This window comes from Hylobates moloch, unplaced genomic scaffold (genome assembly GCF_009828535.3).
Source record: "Hylobates moloch isolate HMO894 unplaced genomic scaffold, HMol_V3 SCAFFOLD_6, whole genome shotgun sequence".
Lineage (NCBI taxonomy): Eukaryota > Metazoa > Chordata > Mammalia > Primates > Hylobatidae > Hylobates > Hylobates moloch.
Genome location: NW_026652281.1, coordinates 80,413,220 through 80,431,978, shown reverse-complemented (window position 1 = coordinate 80,431,978; position 18,759 = coordinate 80,413,220). Strand labels below are relative to the sequence as shown.

General features: G+C 56.5%; 4 protein-coding genes across 12 annotated transcripts in view; 2 read left to right on the top strand and 2 right to left on the bottom strand.

Annotated features, from left to right (window-relative positions):
* Positions 1-2,286, top strand: part of LOC116470226 (sulfotransferase 1A3) — a 6,866-nt gene extending 4,580 nt beyond the window's left edge. For all 4 annotated transcript variants that reach the window (XM_058440887.1, XM_032155797.2, XM_032155798.2 and 1 more), the window contains exons 5-8: positions 692-818; positions 914-1,008; positions 1,503-1,683; positions 1,806-2,286. In XM_058440887.1, coding sequence (XP_058296870.1) covers positions 692-818; positions 914-1,008; positions 1,503-1,683; positions 1,806-1,918 — 516 coding nt within the window. In that variant the 3' untranslated portion in view covers positions 1,919-2,286. The remainder of the gene's footprint in view (positions 1-691; positions 819-913; positions 1,009-1,502; positions 1,684-1,805) is intronic.
* A 414-nt stretch (positions 2,287-2,700) lies between these two features.
* Positions 2,701-4,504, bottom strand: LOC116470239 (SAGA-associated factor 29-like). Its single transcript, XM_058440885.1, has 3 exons — positions 4,347-4,504; positions 2,956-3,085; positions 2,701-2,885 (listed from the first exon to the last, which is right to left on the bottom strand). The coding sequence occupies exons 1-3, from the start codon at positions 4,492-4,494 to the stop codon at positions 2,738-2,740; spliced, it is 426 nt and encodes a 141-aa protein (XP_058296868.1). The 5' UTR covers positions 4,495-4,504; the 3' UTR covers positions 2,701-2,737.
* A 2,614-nt stretch (positions 4,505-7,118) lies between these two features.
* On the top strand, positions 7,119-11,379 carry LOC116470240 (sulfotransferase 1A1). Of its 2 annotated transcripts, XM_032155825.2 has the most exons (8): positions 7,119-7,188; positions 8,423-8,574; positions 8,678-8,803; positions 8,893-8,990; positions 9,802-9,928; positions 10,024-10,118; positions 10,640-10,820; positions 10,943-11,379. In XM_032155825.2, the coding sequence occupies exons 2-8, from the start codon at positions 8,427-8,429 to the stop codon at positions 11,053-11,055; spliced, it is 888 nt and encodes a 295-aa protein (XP_032011716.1). In that variant the 5' UTR covers positions 7,119-7,188; positions 8,423-8,426; the 3' UTR covers positions 11,056-11,379. The 2 variants fall into 2 exon arrangements, with proteins under 2 accessions (XP_032011716.1, XP_058296866.1); XM_058440883.1 differs by lacking the exons at positions 7,119-7,188; positions 9,802-9,928; positions 10,024-10,118 and having other exon boundaries at positions 8,178-8,574.
* Positions 11,380-12,430: 1,051 nt separating this feature from the next.
* SGF29 (SAGA complex associated factor 29) overlaps positions 12,431-18,759 on the bottom strand; it is a 77,208-nt gene continuing 70,879 nt past the window's right edge. For all 5 annotated transcript variants that reach the window (XM_032155808.2, XM_032155805.2, XM_032155806.2 and 2 more), the window contains one exon: positions 12,431-12,562. In XM_032155808.2, coding sequence (XP_032011699.1) covers positions 12,446-12,562 — 117 coding nt within the window. In that variant the 3' untranslated portion in view covers positions 12,431-12,445. The remainder of the gene's footprint in view (positions 12,563-18,759) is intronic.

Below are 18,759 nucleotides of genomic sequence, written 5' to 3'. Positions count from 1 at the left end.
TTTTTTTTTTTGAGACAGAGTTTCACTCTTGTTGCCCAGGCTAGAGCCCAATGGTGTGATCTCGGCTCACTGCAACCACCACCTCCTGGGTTCAAGCAATTCTGCTTCAGCCTCCCAAGGAGCTGGGATTACAGGCATCTGCCACCACGCCTAGCTAATTTTGTATTTTTAGTAGAGATGGAGTTCCGCCATGTTGGTCAGGCTGGTCTTGAACTCGTGACCTCAGGTGATCTGGCCACCTTGGCCTCCCAAAGTGCCGGGATTAGAGGCGTGAGCCACCACGCCCAGCCTTCATCACATCTTGAGAGAGGACACTGTCTGCCTCTTGCTCTGATGAGGGTCCGATGCAAGGATAATGTCTCTACAGTGCACACTTAAGAAAGGCAGCGTGTGGGTGCTCACAGGTCAGCAGAGGAGGGGGTGCTGGTGGTGACCAGGCATGCCTTGCTCCAGATCAGGGTATGATGGCATTGGTGCAGATTATATTAGTATAGAATATGGTCTCAGGGACCAGGCAGGACTTTGGCTTCCAAGCAGGGTTCAGATCCCAGCTTGGCCCTACCTGTGTGGTGAGATCTCAAGCAAGTCAGCCTCTAAGCCTCAGGTTCCTCCTTTGCCAGTTCAACAGATGAGCTGGCCTGGGGTGGGCTGTGTGGTAATGGCGCTAGGGCTGGGTCCTCTGCCCCTGCAGGTGGTCTATGTTGCCCGAAACCCAAAGGACGTGGCGGTCTCCTACTACCATTTCCACCGTATGGAAAAGATGCACCCTGAGCCTGGGACCTGGGACAGCTTCCTGGAAAAGTTCATGGCTGGAGAAGGTGGGTTTGACTGGAGGAAGGAGGGTGTGGAGCCAAGGGGTGGTGGCTACAACGCACAGCAACCCTGTGTTGGCGCCCCCTGCCCGCTTCTCCAGTGTCCTACGGGTCCTGGTACCAGCATGTGCAGGAGTGGTGGGAGCTGAGCCGCACCCACCCTGTTCTCTACCTCTTCTATGAAGACATAAAAGAGGTGAGACCACCTGTGATGCTTCCCCCATGTGACACCTGGGGGCAGGCACCTCACAGGGACCCACCAAGGCCACCCAGACCCGTCCCTGGGCAGCCCCCACAGCAAGCCCGGATTCCCCATCCTGCCTCCCTGGCCCAGGCCCCACTGCAGCCCCACCTGGCAGCAGGCTCGGCACAGCTCTCATCTCCTGCACCTGAGTCAGCTGCATGGGTGGCCACGGATCAGATACTTAGTCCTATTGCTTATCCTCACCAAAGGGTGTGCCACCCAGGGCCACAGTCATGGAAGAAGACCATCCCGGTCCTCACCCATAGGCACCAAGCCCAGTTCATGATGGGATCACAGGGTAGAGAGCAATTTATTTTACTCCAGAGACTGGGGCCCCGGGGGCCGAGGCTCTTTGGGGTTTCCAGGGGAAGTGGCCAGATCCCCTCTGAGGTTAGAGAGGGGGACCCGTTTTGCTTTGCTCCACTGAGGAGCCCTCTGCTGCTCAGAACCCCAAAAGGGAAATTCAAAAGATCCTGGAGTTTGTGGGGCGCTCCCTGCCAGAGGAGACCGTGGACTTCATGGTTCAGCACACGTCGTTTAAGGAGATGAAGAAGAACCCTATGACCAACTACACCACCGTCCCCCAGGAGTTCATGGACCACAGCATCTCCCCCTTCATGAGGAAAGGTGGGCGCTGGCCAGCACGGGGGTTTGGGGCAGGTGAGAGCAGCAGCTGGAGCCTCCCCATAGGCACTTGGAGCCTCCCTTTGGGCAGGACTCCAGCTTTGCTCCCTGCCTTCCTCCTCCAGGCGTGGCTGGGGACTGGAAGACCACCTTCACCGTGGCGCAGAATGAGCGCTTCGATGCGGACTATGCGGAGAAGATGGCAGGCTGCAGCCTCAGCTTCCGCTCTGAGCTGTGAGAGGGGCTCCTGGGGTCACTGCAGAGGGAGTGTGTGAATCTACCCTGACCAGTGGGCTCAAGAATAAAGTATGATTTTTGAGTCAGGCACAGCAGCTCACGTCTGCAATCCCAGTGATTTGGGAGGCTGAGCTGGTAGGATCACAATAGGCCATGAATTTGAGACCAGCCTGGTAAAATAGTGAGACCTCATCTCTACAAAGATGTAAAAAAATTAGCCACATGTGCTGGCACTTACCTGTAGTCCCAGCTACTTGGGAAGCAGAGGCTGGAGGATCATTTCAGCCCAGGAGGTTGTGGATACAGTGAGTTATGACATGCCCATTCACTACAGCCTGGATGACAAGCAAGACCCTCCCTCCAAAGAAAATAAACCTCAATTAAAATAAAATATGATTTGTGTTCATGTAGAGCCTGTATTGGAAAGGAAGAGAAACTCTGAGCTGAAAAAGTGAATGCCCAGTGGGGCCACATATGGTCACCTCTCTCCAAGCCTCCAGCTCCCCAGGTCACCATATCCGGGGAGGGGAGAAGGGTTTGGAGAAGTAAAACCCAGGAGACATGTGGAGGGGGAATGTCTGTTTAATCCCAGCACATCCTCTGCTGTCCTGCCCCAAAATGGTGGAGGACGTCGAGTCTGCCGGGCAGCGTCACTTTTTCTTGGGCTCCTTAGAAGCTACCAGGTACCTCTGGGCCACACTGAGGTGAGGGGAGTAGCCGTCTGCATAGGAGGTGTCTTCAAACAGGATAGAGTAGTCATCCTGGGGCTGTGGGGCAGCCAGACAGGAGGGGCAGAGAGCAGCCCGGGGGCTGGTGTCACTCACTTGGTGGTGTGGCTGTAACTGACCACCTCGGCCAGGATCCACTGCTCGTCCCCATCCACGGCCTTCACCCGGGCAGCCACCTTGTCTCCAGGTCTGGCCACGTAGTCTCCTGAGGCGGGGATGGCCCCACAGAGGGGTGGGGGCCTGTGAGTGGAACAAAGGGTCAGTCCCAGCCCCTGGGCACCAGCCCCTCCCTCACAGCTGCTGCCCTCACTTGTCACCAGGCTTCCCGATCCACAGGGGCAGGGTCATGGCCGACTGCTGCAGCAGGGTCATCAGCACCCCTCTGCGCATGGTCTTCCGGGGTGGCTCCAAGTTATTGTAGAGACCTGCGATCTTGGCCGCTGTGGAAAGGAAGGGAGGCCTGAGGACCCAGGGACAGATGCTGGCCTTGACCCCCCAGCATGCTGCACTGAGCTGTTGGAGAAGCACCTGGGAGCCCCCAGCTCCCGAGTGAGCCCGAGGGCCCCGCAGGACTGTGACCTGATCCGCCAGGTGTCCTACAGGGGCTGCTGCGCTCAACTACAGATGGGTGAGACGGCAGCACACCAGGCACCCAGGGGAAGGAACCAGGGAGGGACAAAGCAGGTTCTGAGGTGCTGGTGAGGTTCTCTTCTTGATGTTGGTGCTGACACAGAAGTGTGTTTCGTTAGTGAAAAGTTCCTAAAATTCAAAGGGTCCGGCGGAATCGGGGCGAGGCCGGGTGCTTCTTCAGCGTCCAGCTGCTCTACTGCCTGAATCCCTGGTACCTGGGCCCTGTCTACGTGGGGTTCACTGTCAACTCTGTTCGTCCAGCAGCACAGTGGGGGCCGCAAAAAAGGCGGGGCTTGGCGGACCATCGGGCGAGGTCCCTGATAAGTGGGGGAGGGTCTCTGTGCCCGGAGGAAGGCTTCCTGGAGGAGGCGGAACCGGGGGGCACAAGCCTGTTGAGAGGGACCCACCAGGCCTGTGACATGCGCGGGGCGTCCCGGGAGAGGACGGGAAGGGGGGGAGGGGGGCCTGTCGCAGGGGAGGCGCCTAACGGGGAGGCGGTGCCCTGGGAATCTCGGCGGTGGAACTCCGGGGAGGAGCTGGCTGAGGCGAGGGTGATGATCCAGGCTGGGGTCCAGCGCAGGGGTCTTGGTGGGCACGCTGGGGTCGGGTGGAGCGCAGGAGGGAGAGGAAGGAGAACAGGTGGGTACCTGGGCTGGAGGCGGGAACTGAGGTGGGCAGGTGCAGGGGGCGTGCCTTCAGGCAGTTGCGGGGCCAGGGCTCGGCTGAAGCTGGGAGTGAAGACCCCGTTCTCCCCTGAGATAGGAGGGGACCCGCGGCGCTGGGCTGCGCTGGCGGTAGGGCGCGGCGGGGCTCACAGGAACATTCCTGTTCTCCTCCCCATGAAGATTGTGCTCGTCGTGCACGGCTTCCCATCCTCAGTGGCCGCCCTTCGGGTAAGGAAGACGACCGGGCGGCGGCGTGTGGCCCGGACTTGGGGTCCGACCCCTGCCCGGAGCTGCCTTGACTCCAACCCCGCCGCGGTTGGAGTGGGCCTGGCACCCCCGCCCTGGGCGCGCCTCCCGGTCCCGTTGCGCCCCGACCTCCGTCAGCCGCAGCGCACTGGCCACTGACCTTCGGGCCTCCTCTGCCCCAGGGCGCCGCGCAGGTCCCTTTGCTGACGCCGAGCCTGAGCCTGAGCCGGTGCCGGGGTCCAAGAGGGCTGTGCACCCTGCGCGCCCGCGCGCTGCAGGGGAGGTCCGCCCCAGGCAGAGCGGCTCATCCTCCAGACGACTTCGGATCATGCTGTTGAGGAGCCAGGAATCGCCCTGACACTGTTGCGGCCCTGTCCACATCTCTGAGATGGAGATGATAGTACTTCTGGCCATTCCTGAGCACAGCAGGACCTGCCTTTTCCCTTTGATTGGAAGGTTCTTCTCTACACCTTCTGTCTTGATAACCTGCCACCTCCACAGGGAGGTCTTCACTGGCTTTCGATTTAAAATTGCAGCTCTGAGAAGCCGGGCATGGTGGCATATGCCTGTAGTCCCAGCTACGGGGGAGGCTGAGGTGGGAGGATCGCTTGAGCCCAGGAGTTGGAGGCTGACGTGAGCTATGATCACTCCATTGCACTCCAGCCTGGGGGAAACAGCAAGACCCTGTCTCTAAAAAAATAAAATACAATAAAATTGCGGCTCTTTCTTGTGCACTTCCCTGCCTGCCCTCCTTTCCTGAACCCTTATTATTGTCTGCCATACTACAAATTTTATGCATCTCATTAAACCCCTTCCGAACCTGTGTACTAAACTGCCTGAGGGCAGCTCTTGTCGCTGCTGTAGAACAAAGTCCCAAATAGAGCCGATGGCCAAGAAACAGTTAATAAAATAACAGACGATGGTCCTGGCCTCTACTGTGAGTGAGTATAGGGCTTGCCCTGCAGAGATTCAGTGACCTGGCGGGGGTTGCTGAGCTATGAGGAAGTTCAGATCTGGCTGCAGTGGCGAGGCTCTGACTCAACCAATCACTGCTCATGCTCACAGGACATTGGCCAGCTTAGTCCCTGGGGGCAAGGATTTTAACCCCCCCACCTCCATTTCCTCATCTCTGAGATGTGAATAATAGTCGCTCCCGCCTCACAGGATTGAGCTGTGTAACCCCCTCCCACCTTTTTTCTATGCCACCCACTGCGGGTCTGGGGCTTTTTACTGGAGTGCAATACAAAGTCTGAGTCAAGGGTGCCTTCTGTTGGTTGCTTAGAGTGGGGACAGAGCTAGTTGCCCGTGGTCCTGCCAGTCAAGGGGCTTCCAGAGGAGGGAGGAGGGGCCTGTGGCCCTAGCATGTGAGCAGCCTTCTCCTCTGCCTGGAAGCCGGATGCCTCAGCCTCTCCCACACTCCCACCTGCCCGCTTGCCTCTGAACTCACGCAATTCTTGGGAGGCTCACCTTTACTCAAATGGTTACCTGTCTCATGCCCAGCTTGACCTTTTTTTTTTTGAGATGGAGTCTTGCTGCATCACCCAGGCTGGAGTGCAGTGGCATGATCTCAGCTCACTGCAATCTCCGCCTCCTGGGTTCAAGTAATTCTCCTGCCTCAGCCTCCCCAGTAGCTGGGATTACAGGTGCCCACCACCATGCCTGGCTAATTTTTGTATTTTTAGTAGAGATAGGGTTTCGCCATGTTGGCCAGGCTGGTCTTGAACTCCTGACCTCGTGATCCGCCCGCCTTGGCATCCCAAAGTGCTGGGATTACAGGCATGAGCCACCATGCCTGGCCCAAGCTTGACCTTGAACTTTAAATAGTGAAGACAAAGAACGAGGAGGATGGAGGGATGCCCTCCTTCCACGGGGCCCTGTGGCTTCCAAGCCTCAACCTCCTCTGGTCTCTTGTCTGTGGAGCCTCCTTCAAGCCCAGGGAAACAAAAGCACCTGCCACGGGCTGCTGTTTTTCTAGGATCTTCCAGCGATGCTCTGTAAGTTCCCCGAGAGCCATGAAACTGGGGCTGGCTCCCAGGGTGATGGGACTCCAGTGTCTTTGTTCTTTCTTGTTCTATGCATCCATGCTCTGCTCCACCGCTGCCCCTTCAACTCTGCCCACACATATTACTCCAGACTGGCCTTGTGGTCAGAACCTGGAATGCCTGGGCTGCTGGGGGCTTGCATGCAGGCTGCACTGGACTAGAAGCACTGGCACCTTCAAGACTGCCCTGGGAAACATGACCTGCCCCGTTTCTGTCTAGTGAGTACCCATTTTTCCCCACTCACCGGCTCACTTCCCTTGGCTGGGTCAATTAGAAAAAGGTCTTCTCTTGGCCTGCCCTGCAGAGTGGATGGAGTTCAGAGGGCAGCTCAAGAGCCCGGTGACAGCTCAAAAAATAAAAAAAAAACGGCCACGAGCAGTGGCTCATGCCTGTAATCCCAGCACTTTGGGAGGCCGAGGCGGGCGGATCACCTGAGGTCAGGAGTTCAAGACCAGCCTGACCAACATGGTGAAACCCCGCCTCTACTAAAAATACAAAAATTAGCCGGGTGTGGTGGTGGATGCCTGTGATCCCAGCTACTCAGGAGGCTGAGGCAGGAGAATTGCTTGAACCCAGGAGGTGGAGGTTACAGTGAGCCGAGATCATGCCACTGTACTCCAGCCTGGGCGACAGATGAAGACTCCATCTCAAAATAAATAAATAATACATTGGGCTCTTTTGCCTTTTATTCTTGTGTTTTTTAATCACAACTAAACACTGAACTCACATCTTGGCTTTGCAGATCACTCTAAGCTTGGCTGCAGCTGTGGTGCTAAGGAGGCTAATGGAGAAGCTCCCTCGCTCTCAACCCCACCCCTTCCTTCCGGGAGCAAACCCAAGTCTGGTCCTGACTCCGGATCCCTCCCACATTAGACCTACCACACCCTCAGGGCAGACAACAGCGCTACACTCCCAACACTCAGCCACCAGGACAAGGGAGCAAAATTCCAGAGAGCTCAGGTGAGTACCAGAGTGGAATAGCCCAGGGCGCCCTCACTCTGCTCAGCTTTGGGAGCCAACATTCCAGCAGCCAAGGCCTCTGCCATACTGGCTGTTTCCCCACAGATATCCAGTTTCACTAGGGGAACTCCAGCCTGGCTTCCCTTCCTTCTTTTTTATTTTTGTTTTTTTGAGACAGGGCTTGGCTCTGACACCCAGGCTGGAGTGCAGTGGCCAAATTGTAGCTCACTGCAGCCTCCGCCTCCCGGGTTCAAGCGACTCTCCTGCCTTAGTCTCCCAAGGAGCTGGGATTACAGGCATGCGCTATCACTCCCTGCTAATTTTGTATTTTTCATAGAGAAGGGGTTTCTCCATGTTGGTCAGGCTGGTCTTGAACTCCCAACCTCAATTGATCCGCCCACCTCGGCCTCCCAAAATGCTGGGATTACAGGTGTGAGCCACCACACCTGGCTGCCCAGCTCAGTTTTAAATATACTATTTTCTAGAGATGGGGTCTTGCTGTATTGCCCAGGTTGGTCTCAAAGTACAAGGCTCAAGTGATTCTACCCCACTGGGCTTCCAAAGCTCTGGAATTATAGGGATGAGCCACGGTGTCCCCTCCTCATTCTGAGGAATCATCAGAGTTTTGTTCATTCCCACACCAGGCTCTGGCCCCCAATACCAGCTCAGTTGCTCAAAGGGCTGTGTTTGTCCTGGAGCTCAGATGCACTGTGGCTGGGCAAGTGGATCACAGGCCTGCTCGGCCTGGGAGGTTTCCATATGTGAGGGGCCTGAGGGGCTCAAAGAGGGGAGCATCGGGGAGAGGAGCCCACTGGGTGGAGGCTGGGGGGTCACAGCAGGAAATGGTGAGACAAAGGGCACTGGCTGGCAGGGAGACAGCACAGGCAGGCCCTAGAGCTTCCTCAGTGCAGCTGGACTCTCCTGGAGACCTTCACACACCCTGATATCTGGGGCCCGCGCCACGAGGGTGCTTTCACTGGTCTGAACCATGGCCCAGGCCCTGGGATTTTGAACAGCTCTGCAGGTGAATGAAAGGTGCGGCCAGGCTGGGGAACCACCGCACTAGAGCCTGACCTGGTTTTCAGCCCCAGCCCCGCCACTGACTGGCTTTGTGAGCGCGGGCAAGTCACTCAGCCTCCCTAGGTCTCAGTGACTTCCCTGAAAGCAAGAATTCTGCTTTCTTGCTGTTGTGATGGTGTTAAGGGAATGGGCCTTGCTCTGGCCCCTGATGCAGGAACATGGAGCTGATCCAGGACACCTCCCGTCCGCCACTGGAGTACGTGAAGGGGGTCCCACTCATCAAGTACTTTGCAGAGGCACTGGGGCCCCTGCAGAGCTTCCAAGCCCGGCCTGATGACCTGCTCATCAGCACCTACCCCAAGTCCGGTAGGTGAGGGGGGCCACCACCCTCTCCCAGGCAGTAGTCCCCACCTTGGTCAGCGAGGTCGTCCCCTCAGCCTGCTCACCTCCCATCTCCCTCCCTCTCCAGGCACCACCTGGGTGAGCCAGATACTGGACATGATCTACCAGGGCGGCCACCTGGAGAAGTGTCACCGAGCTCCCATCTTCATGCGGGTGCCCTTCCTTGAGTTCAAAGCCCCAGGGATTCCCTCAGGTGTGTGAGTGTGTCCTGGGGGCAAGGGGAGTGGAGGAAGACAGGGCTGGGGCTTCATCTCACCAGACCTTCCCTGACCTACTGCTCAGGGCTGGAGACTCTGAAAGAAACACCAGCCCCACGGCTCCTGAAGACACACCTGCCCCTGGCCCTGCTCCCCCAGACTCTGTTGGATCAGAAGGTCAAGGTGAGGCCCGGCACAGTGGCTTACGCCTGTCAGCTCAGCACTTTGGGAGTCCAAGGTGGGAGGCTGACTTGAGGCCAGGAGTTGGAAACCAGCATGGGCCATATAGGAATGCAGTCTCTTCCCCCCCAAAAAAAAGCCATGTGTGGTAGCATGTGCCTGTAGTATCAGCTTCTTGGGAGACTGATGTGGGAAGATCACACAGCCCAGAAGTTTGAGGCTGCAGTGAGCCATGATCACACCACTGCATTCTAGCCTGTGTGACAGAGAGAGACCACGACTCAAAGAAAGAAACAAAACAAAAAGAACAAAAAACGTCCAGATGCGGGGCATGGGAATCCAGGAAGGAGGCTCTGGCGCAGCCCAGCTTTGGTCCTGTTTTTCCGGGAAGGTCGCACCACTTCCTTCAGCCTGGTCTCGTCTTCAGCAGAGACAAAGTCTGCTTCTTGCTCTGACAAGGGTCTGATGACCACAGACATGAGACTCTTCAGTGTCTGCCTCAGAAAGGCAGCGTGTGGGTGCTCACGGGCCCACTGAGGAGGGGGCCGGAGGGGACCAGGCATGCTTTGCTCCAAATTGAGGGTGTGAGAGCATTCATGCAGATTACATTAGTGTAGAATATGGATCCAGGGACCAGGCCAGACTTTGACATCTGAGCAGGGTTCAAAACCCAGCTTGGCCCTACCTGTGCTGTAAGATCTCAAGCAGGTCAGCCTCTAAGCCTCAGGTTCCTCCTCTGCTAAACCAAGAGATGAGCTGGCCTGGGGTGGGCTGTGCGGTGATGGTGCTGGGGCCGGGTCCTCTGCCCCTGCAGGTGGTCTATGTTGCCCGAAACCCAAAGGACGTGGCGGTCTCCTACTACCACTTCTACCGCATGGCCAAGGTACACCCTGACCCTGGGACCTGGGACAGCTTCTTGGAGAACTTCATGGCTGGAGAAGGTGAGTTTGACTGGAGGAAGGAGGGTGTGGAGCCAAGGGGTGGTGGCTACAATGCACAGCAACCCTGTGTCGGTGCCCCCTGCCCACTTCTCCAGTATGCTACGGGTCCTGGTACCAGCATGTGCAGGAGTGGTGGGAGCTGAGCCGCACCCACCCTGTTCTCTACCTCTTCTATGAAGACATGAAGGAGGTGAGACCACCTGTGATGCTTCCCTCCATGTGACATCTGGGGGCAGGCACCTCATAGGGACCTGCCAAGGCCACCCAGCCCCCTCCCTGGGCAGCCCCCACAGCAGGCCCGGATTCCCCATCCTGCCTCCCTGGCCCAGGCCTCCCCACTGCAGCCCCACCTGGCAGCGGGCCCTGCATAGCTCTCATCTCCTGCACCTGAGTCAGCTGCATGGGTGGCCACGGATCAGATACTTAGTCCTATTGCTTATCCCCACCAAAGGGTGTGCCACCCAGGGCCACAGTCACATAAGAAGATTATCCCTATTGTCACCCATAGGAGCCAAGCCCAGCTCATGATGGGATCACAGGGCAGAGAGCAATTCATTTTACTCCAGGGACTGGGGCCCCGGGGGTTGAGGAGCTGTCTCTGCAGCGTTTCTAGAAGTGGCCAGATCTCCTCTGAGGTTAGAGAAGGGGACCCCTTTCACTTTTCCTGAATCAGCAATCCTAGCCTCCATTGAGGAGCTCTCTGCTGCTCAGAACCCCAAAAGGGAGATTCAAAAGATCCTGGAGTTTGTGGGGCGCTCCCTGCCAGAGGAGACTGTGGACCTCATGGTTCAGCACACGTCGTTCAAGGAGATGAAGAAGAACCCTATGACCAACTACACCACCGTCCCCCAGGAGTTCATGGACCACAGCATCTCCCCCTTCATGAGGAAAGGTGGGCGCCGGCCAGCACGGGGGTTTGGAATGGGTGGGAGCAGCAGGTGGAGCCTTCCCATAGGCACTCGGGGCCTCCCCTGGGATGAGACTCCAGCTTTGCTCTCTGCCTTCCTCCCCCAGGCATGGCTGGGGACTGGAAGACCACCTTCACCGTGGCGCAGATTGAGCGCTTCGATGCGGACTATGCGGAGAAGATGGCAGGCTGCAGCCTCAGCTTCCGCTCTGAGCTGTGAGAGGGGCTCCTGGGGTCACTGCAGAGGGAGTGTGTGAATCAAGCCTGACCAAGCGGCTCAAGAATAAAATATGAATTGAGGGCCAGGGACAGTAGGTCATGTCTGTAATCCCAGCAATTTGGGAGGCTGAGGTGGGAGGATCATTTGAGCTCAGGAGTTCAAGACCAACCTGGGCAACATAGTGAGATTCTGCTGAAAAAAAAAAATAACAAAATAAAATCAATTTTTAAAAAGAGAATAAAATATGACTTATGGGCCAGGCAGGGTGGCTCATGCCTGTAATCCCAGCAATTTGAGAAGTTGAGGCCAGAGGATCACTGGAGGACCGGAGGTTGGAAACAGCCTGGTCAACATTACAAGACGTCATCCCTACAAAAATTTGAGAAAATTATCTGCAAGTGGTGGTGGCACCTGTAGTCCCAGCTACTTGGCAAATGAAGGCAGGAGGATCGCCTGAGCCAGGGAGGTTGTGGCTGCAATTGGCTGTGACTGGGCTAATCCACTCAAGCCTGAGGGACAGAGCGAACCTTACTCGAGAAATAAATAAAATACAATTTAATTAAAATAAATTATGATTCAGGACCAGTCTGGCCAACATGGTGAAACCCCATCTCTACTAAAAAAAAAAAAGATACAAAAATTAGCCAGGCATAGTGGCAGGCACCTGTAACCTCAGCTACTCTGGAGGCTGAGGCAGGAGAATCACTTGAACCCAGGGACGGATGTTGCAGTGAGCCAATATCACGCCACTTCACTCCAGCCCGGGCATAAGAGCAAAACTCTGTCTTGAAAATAAATAAATAATTAAATTAAATTAAATTAAGTTATTATTTGACCTGGGCTCGGTGGCTTATGCCTGTAATCTCAGCACTTCAGCCTGGCAGATCACTTGAAGTCATGAGTTCAAGACCAGCCTGGCCAGCATGGCAAAACCCCATCGCTACTAAAAATACAAAAATTAGCTGGGCATGATGACAGGTGCCTGTAATCCCAGCTACTCCGGAGGCTGAGGTGGGAGAATCGATTGAATCCGGGAGGTGGAGGTTTCATTGAGCCGGGATCACGCCACTGCACTCCAGCCTGGGCAACAGGGCAAGACTCAGTCTTAAAACAACAACAACAACAACAACAACACAACTATGATTTGTGTTCAATGCAGAGTCTCTATTCCAAGCTAAGAGAAACCCTGAGCTGAAAGAGTGATCGCCCACTCGGGCCAAACACGGCCACTTCCCCGCTCCAGCTCCTCAACTTGCCCTGTTTGGAGAGGGGAGAGGGTCTGGAGAAGTAAAACCCAGGAGACGAGTGGAGGGGGAATGTGTTTAATCCCAGCACATCCTCTGCTGTCCTGCCCTGTGTCGTTGGTGGATGGCGGGTCCGCCAGGCGGTGTCACTTTTTCTTGGGGTCCTTACAAGCCACCACATACCTCTGAGCCACATTGAGGGGAGGGGAATAGCTGTCTGCATAGGAAGTGTCTTCAAACAGGACCAAGTAGTCATCCTGGGGCTGTGGGGCAGACAAACAGGAGGGGCTGCTCAGAGACCCCCAGGCCAGGACAGGCACCCCCTTCCCCCAGCCTAGACCGCAGGAGCCTCTGGGCCATGGACTCTCAGCAACTCCCGCCATTGTTCACTCTGGGGTCAAGAAGTCTTGGCCCAGTCCCTGCTGCTACAGAGCTCTTTTCTCAGTGGCTGGAGGCCCAGGGCAGTGAAAAGGGTGGGGAGAGGAAGAGGTGCTGACTCCTTTCCTAGTGGGGCCATAGCTGGAGGGTCTGCTGCCTTTCAGGGACTCTGTTCAGAGGACCGAGGGCAGCCCAGAGGGTGGCAGGCAGGTATCCTGGCCTCAGGTAGCTTGTGTCCCATGTCACCAGGAGCATGAGGGGGCAGGAGCCATGGGCTCAGGGCAGGAGCTTCCCATCTCAGAGCTGGTTCTCCTGGGGCTGCAGAAGGGAGGCGCTGACTTGGGGCTTGCCAAGGCTGCCAGGGCTGGCAAGGGGACAATGGCCTTTGGGGCTGGAGTGGAAGAGGGAGGGCTGCTGGCAGGTCCCATTAGCTCGGGAGATGAGGACAAGGGGGACAAGGAAGAGGACCCCTAGCCTCTCTAATCAGCCTATTCCTGGTGTCACCAACGACCTCTCCCCTGGAGGCTGCTTAGGTAAAGCAGCTGTTTTACCTAAGCAGTTTTACCCATGCTGTGGGGGCGCATGGATCAGGGTGCAGTAGAAGCAGGTGGTCTGGTAATACAGGGCCAACATGAGCTGCTCCTTCTGGAACAAGGCCTTGGGGTCCATCTGGGGGTTGGCCTTCCGTGGGGGCCGTGACTGCCAGCTCATGGTGTGTCTCCTGGGAGTTGTGTCAATCTGTGTCTGGGGACACTCCTTCCCAGCTTGACGGCTGTTTTGATACCTGGGTTCTCCTCTTCTTGGCTTAAAATAAATTAAGCAGGCAGTGTGCGGTGGCTCACGCCTGTAATCCCAGCACTTGGGAAGCTGAGGTGGGTGGATCACCTGAAGTCAGGAGTTCGAGACCAGCCTGGCCAACATGATGAAACCCCATCTCTACTAATAATACAAAATTAGCCAGGCGTGGTGGTGAGTCCTGTAATCCCAGCTACTCGGGAGGCTGAGGCAGGAGAATCGCTTGAACCCAGGACTCAGAGGTTGCAGTGAGTTGAGATTGCACCACTGCACTCCAGCCTAGGCCACACAGCAAGACTCTATCTAAAAAAAAAAGTTAATAATAATAAGAAATAAATAAAATAAAATAATTTAAACAAGAGACGCACAGCAAAAGAAGTGCAGCATAGGGTAGCTTATTGCAAAAGAAAAACTGTATTTTGAAAGTTAAGTGCAGAATAGACAATACACCTTGAGCACGTTCAGAATGGGCTGCTTGTCAGGGTGGGACAGTGTTGATACTGCAGGAAAAACTCCCTTTATGGGAGTCTTACACAACTGTTCATAATGGGTGGGAAGAGGTGTCAGGAGTAAGCATGTGGTCCTCTGGGTGCACATGGGCATTTGCTACACATGCCTGTTCCTAGGATGCATATCTCATTAGCATTTTAAATCTCCACCCAGGGGTGTGGTTTTTACTAGTAAAATGAGCAAAGGGTCAGTTTGAGGACAGGTAAAATCAAAATGCACATGTTCTCAAAAGGGAAACTCCCTACTGAAGATAGCTTTGCTTGAGCTCAGTGACCAGGTAAATGCTGAGGCTTACTGCATTGGCCGTGCGGTCACCAAGGTCGCAGCATCCTGAAATGGTGGTTTTCTCCTTGATTACCTCTCCTGCCTTGCCCAAGTTCCATGCCCTGCCCTTGCCCAAACAAGGCCTCAGGGTCTGTCTCAGGGTTGGCCTTCCACTGGGGCAGTGGGATGATCCAGCGCCAGCTCAGTGTGTGTCTCCTGGCAGTAGAGGGACTTGTGTCAACCTGTGGCTGGGAGGGGATGCTCCTTCCCAGCTGTTAGGCTGCCCCAGGCTCCATGCCCTGCCCTTGCCTGGACACTCACTCTTTGCCTTCTTCATCGATGTCGTCTACCTCATATCTGTGGACAAAAGGAGGAAAACGCTGGATGCAGCCAGGGGCACAGTCCCTGTTGGGGAGTGTGGAGGACAGGTCAGGGCGAGGACCCGGTGCTCCCTGCACAGCCGGCCCCGCCCACAGCACCCTCTGTGGAACTTTTCTCCTACTGTGCAGAGGGGAAGCAGAGTGGCAGCCCAGACAGGTGCAGGGACCAGACAGCAGCCCCAGGCAGCCACCTTGTCTCCAGGTCTGGTCACATAGTCCCCTGAGGCAGGGATGGCCCCACAGAGGGGTGGGGGCCTATGAGTGGAACAAAGGTTCAGTCCCAGCCCCTGGGCACCAGCCCCTCCCTCATTTGCCACCAGGCTTCCCGATCCACAGGGGCAGGGTCATGGCCGACTGCTGCAGCAGGGTCATCAGCATCCCTCTGCGCATGGTCTTCCGGGGTGGCTCCAAGTCATTGTAGAGACCTGCGATCTTGGCCACTGTGGGAAGGAGGGGAGGCCTGAGGCCCCAGGGACAGGTGCTGGCCCTGACCCCCCCAGCATGCTGCACTGAGCTGTTGGAGGAGCACCTGGGAGCCCCCAGTTCCCGAGTGAGCCCGAGGGCCCAGCGGGACTGTGACCCGATTGGTCAGATGTCCTACAGGGGCTGCTGCGCTCAGCTACAGATGGGTGAGACGGCAGAATAGTGGGCACCCAGGGAGAGGAACCAGGGAGGGACAAAGCGGCTTTCGAGGTGCTGGTGAGGCTCTCTTCTTGATATCGGTGCTGACCCAGAAGTGTGTTTAGCGAGAATTTCCTAAAATTCAGAGGGTTCCACAGGAGTCGCGGCTAGGCCAGGGCACTTCTTCAGCGTCTACCTGCTCTACGGCCTGAACTCCCGTCACCAGGGCCACGTTTTCCTGGGGTTCACTGTCAGCCCTGCTTGTCAGGTCCAGCAGCACAATGGGGGCTGCACAAAAGACAGGGCCCAGGCCTGGCGTGGTGGCTCAAGCTTGTAAACCCAACGCATTAGGAGGCTGAAGCAGTCGGATCACTTGAGGTCAGGAGTTCGAGACCAGCCTGGCCAACATGATGAAACCCCATCAGTACTAAAAATACAAAAATTACCCGGGCATGGTGGCACGTGCCTGTAATTACAGCTACTCAAAAGGCTGAGGCAGGAGAATCGCTTGAAAGGTGGGGCGGGGGGCAGGGGGGCACGGGCAGAGGTTGCAGTTAGCCAAATCGGGCCATTGCACTCCTGGTGAGACGGGGAGGGTCTCTGTGCCGGGAGGAAGGCTTCCTGGAGGAGGCAGACCCCGCTGGGCACAGGCTTGATGAGAGGGAGTGGGCAGGCCTGTGACACGGGTGGGGAGTCCAGAGCGGGGACGGGGACTGTCGCAGAGGAGGAGCGTGACGGGGAGCCAGTGCCTTGGGAATCTCGGCAGTGGAACTCCAGGGGGGAGATGGCTGGGGCGGAGGTGACTATCCGGGATGCGGGCCAGCGTAGGGGTCTTGGTGGGCACTCTGGGGTCGGATGGGGCACAGGAGGGAGAGGAGGAGGGACAGGTGAGTACCCGGGCTGGAGGCGGGTTCTGAGGTGGGCAGGTGCAGGGGGCGTGACTTCATTCAGGGGCGGGGCCTGGGGCTAGGCTGAAGCCGGGAGTGAGGACGCCGCTCTCCGGTGGAATTGGAGGGGACCCGCGGTTGCGCGCGGGAGGGCTCACAGGGACACACCCCGTTCTCTTCCCCAGGGAGATGGTGCTCATCGTGCACGGCTTCCCGTCTGCTGTGTCTGCCCTTCGGGTAAGCAAAGAGACCGGGCGGCGGCAGGCGAGCGAGGGCTTGGGGTCCGCCGCCTGCCCAGAGCCGCCCTGACGCCCTCGTACCCTGCAGCGGTTGGAGTGGGCCTGGCACCCCCGCCCTAGGCGGGCCTCCTGCTCCCGCTGAACCTCGACCTCCGCCCGGACCTCTGCCCGACGCGCCGCACGGGCTATGGCCTTCGGGCGTCCACGGCACGAGGGCACCGCGCAGGTCCCTTTGCTGACGCCAATCCTGAGCCTGAGAGGGACCCGGGGCCCAAGAGGCCTGTGCGCCCTGCGTGCCCTCGCGCTCCAGGGGAGGTCCGCCTCAGGCAGGGCAGTTCATCCTCCGGACGACTTCTTATCCAGCTGTTTGTTGGGGAACCAGGAAACGCCCTGACACTTTTGTGGCCCTGTCCCCGTCTCTAAGATGGGGATGATAGTATTTCTGGCCATTCCTGAGCACAGCAGGACCTGCCTTTTCCCTTTGATTGGAAGGTTCTTCTCCACACCTGTCTTGATAACCTGTCACCTCCACAGGGAGGTCTTCCCTATCTCCCGATTTAAAATTGCAGCTCTGAGAAGCCGGGCATGGTGGCATATGCCTGTAGTCCCAGCTACGGGGGAGGCCGAGGTCGGAGGATTGCTTGAGCTCAGGATTTGGAGGCTGCAGTGAGCTATGATCACTCCACTGCACTACAGCCTGGGCAAAAGAGCAAGAAACTGTCTCTAAAAATATAAAATAAAATTGCACCTCTTGTGTACTTCCCCATCCGCTCCTTTTCCTGAATACTTATCTCACCTGCTAGGTGTTTTATTGCTCTCGTTAGTCTCTCCCACCCCAAACTTTGCACTAAACTGCCCAAGGGCAGCTCTTGTCACTGCTGTAGAACAAAGTCCTGCATACAGCCGATGGACAAGAAATAGTTAATAAAATAATGGATGACGGGCGCCTTCTAAGGAAGTTCAGGTCTGGCTGCAGTGGTGAGGCTGTGACTCAGTCACTCACTGCTGATGCTCCCAGGGCCTTCACCAGCTTAGTCCCAGTGGGCAAGCATTTTAAATCCTCACCTCCATTTCCTCATCTGTAAGATGCAAATAACAGTCACCCTTGCCTCATGGGATGGAGCTGTATAATGCCCCGAACAGTGCCTGCTGCGCAGAGGGGCTTGCTGCCAGCTCCCTCTCCCTCCTTGTCTCTTACCTGCCTGCTGCCTGGGATGGGATGAAGAGGGGTCCTTGTGTTGCCCCAACCCTGGCTGTTGGCTAAGAGCCCAAGTAATCTGCCTGTCAGAGGAGTTCCTTCTGGAAGAACCAGGGCAGCTTCTGCCCCTAGAGGTCCAATGCCCTAGGTGAGTGCAGTACCCTGGCTCCAGCCTCGTCCACCTCTAGGAAGAGGGTGCCCAGTTGTGCAATCCAGGCCGGGGCAGCCAAGTCCTGATCTTGGTATTCAGGGCTAAGCCTGGAGGGGGCTTGTGATGACTGACTCTGTATCTCTCTCTGGCCCCATGCCTTGGTAACTGTGAGGTGTCACTGCTTTGGGTCACCTGATCTGGCTATGCCAGATGAGCACGGGGGAAATAGTAGAAGACTCAGAATTAGAAGACGTGAGTGGGCTTTGTCCCCAGCCTCCCTACCCCACTCCCTGCCCTGGGCTGCCTGTGACCAACCTTCTTGCCTCTGCAGGCACACTGGACAGCCCTGCTGGAGACCTGATCCTCAGTGTCCCTAATCCCCTCCAGATACTGGTGGCCTAGGGGAGGTCCTCAAAGACTGGTGGGACATCGACCTCAGCCCATCTCCAGGTTCTTTTTTTTTTTTTTTTTTTTTGAGACAGAGTTTCACTCTTGTTGTCCAGGCTGGAGTGCAATGGTGCGATCTCGGCTCACTGCAACCTCCACCTCCCGGGTTCAAGCGATTCTCCTGCTTCAGCCTCCCGAGTATCTGGGATTACAGGCATGTGCTACCACGCCTGGCTAATATTCTATTTTTAGTAGAGACAAGGTTTCTCCATGTTGATCAGGCTGGTCTCGAACTCCCAACTTCAGGTGATCTGCCCGCCTTGGCCTCCCAAAGTGCTGGGATTACAGGCGTGAGCCACTGTGCCAGGCCTTCTCCAGGCTCTTGACACCTTAGCCAGAAACAATTTAAGGACAAGTCAGAAAGTCATGAACGTAGGGAGATTTCTTGCAGAGTAAAAAGACTCATTCAAGAAGGGGAATGTGGGGGTCCTCAAGAGAGTGTCTCATGCCCTACGAGGTTTGGGGCTGAACTTTATGGGCTTCTTTAACTAAAGAGGGGTATATTCATGAAGATTCCAGGAAAAGGTAAAGATTTCTCAAGACCGTGGTGCTACAATTTACACCCAAATACAGGTGCTCCTGGAGCCGTC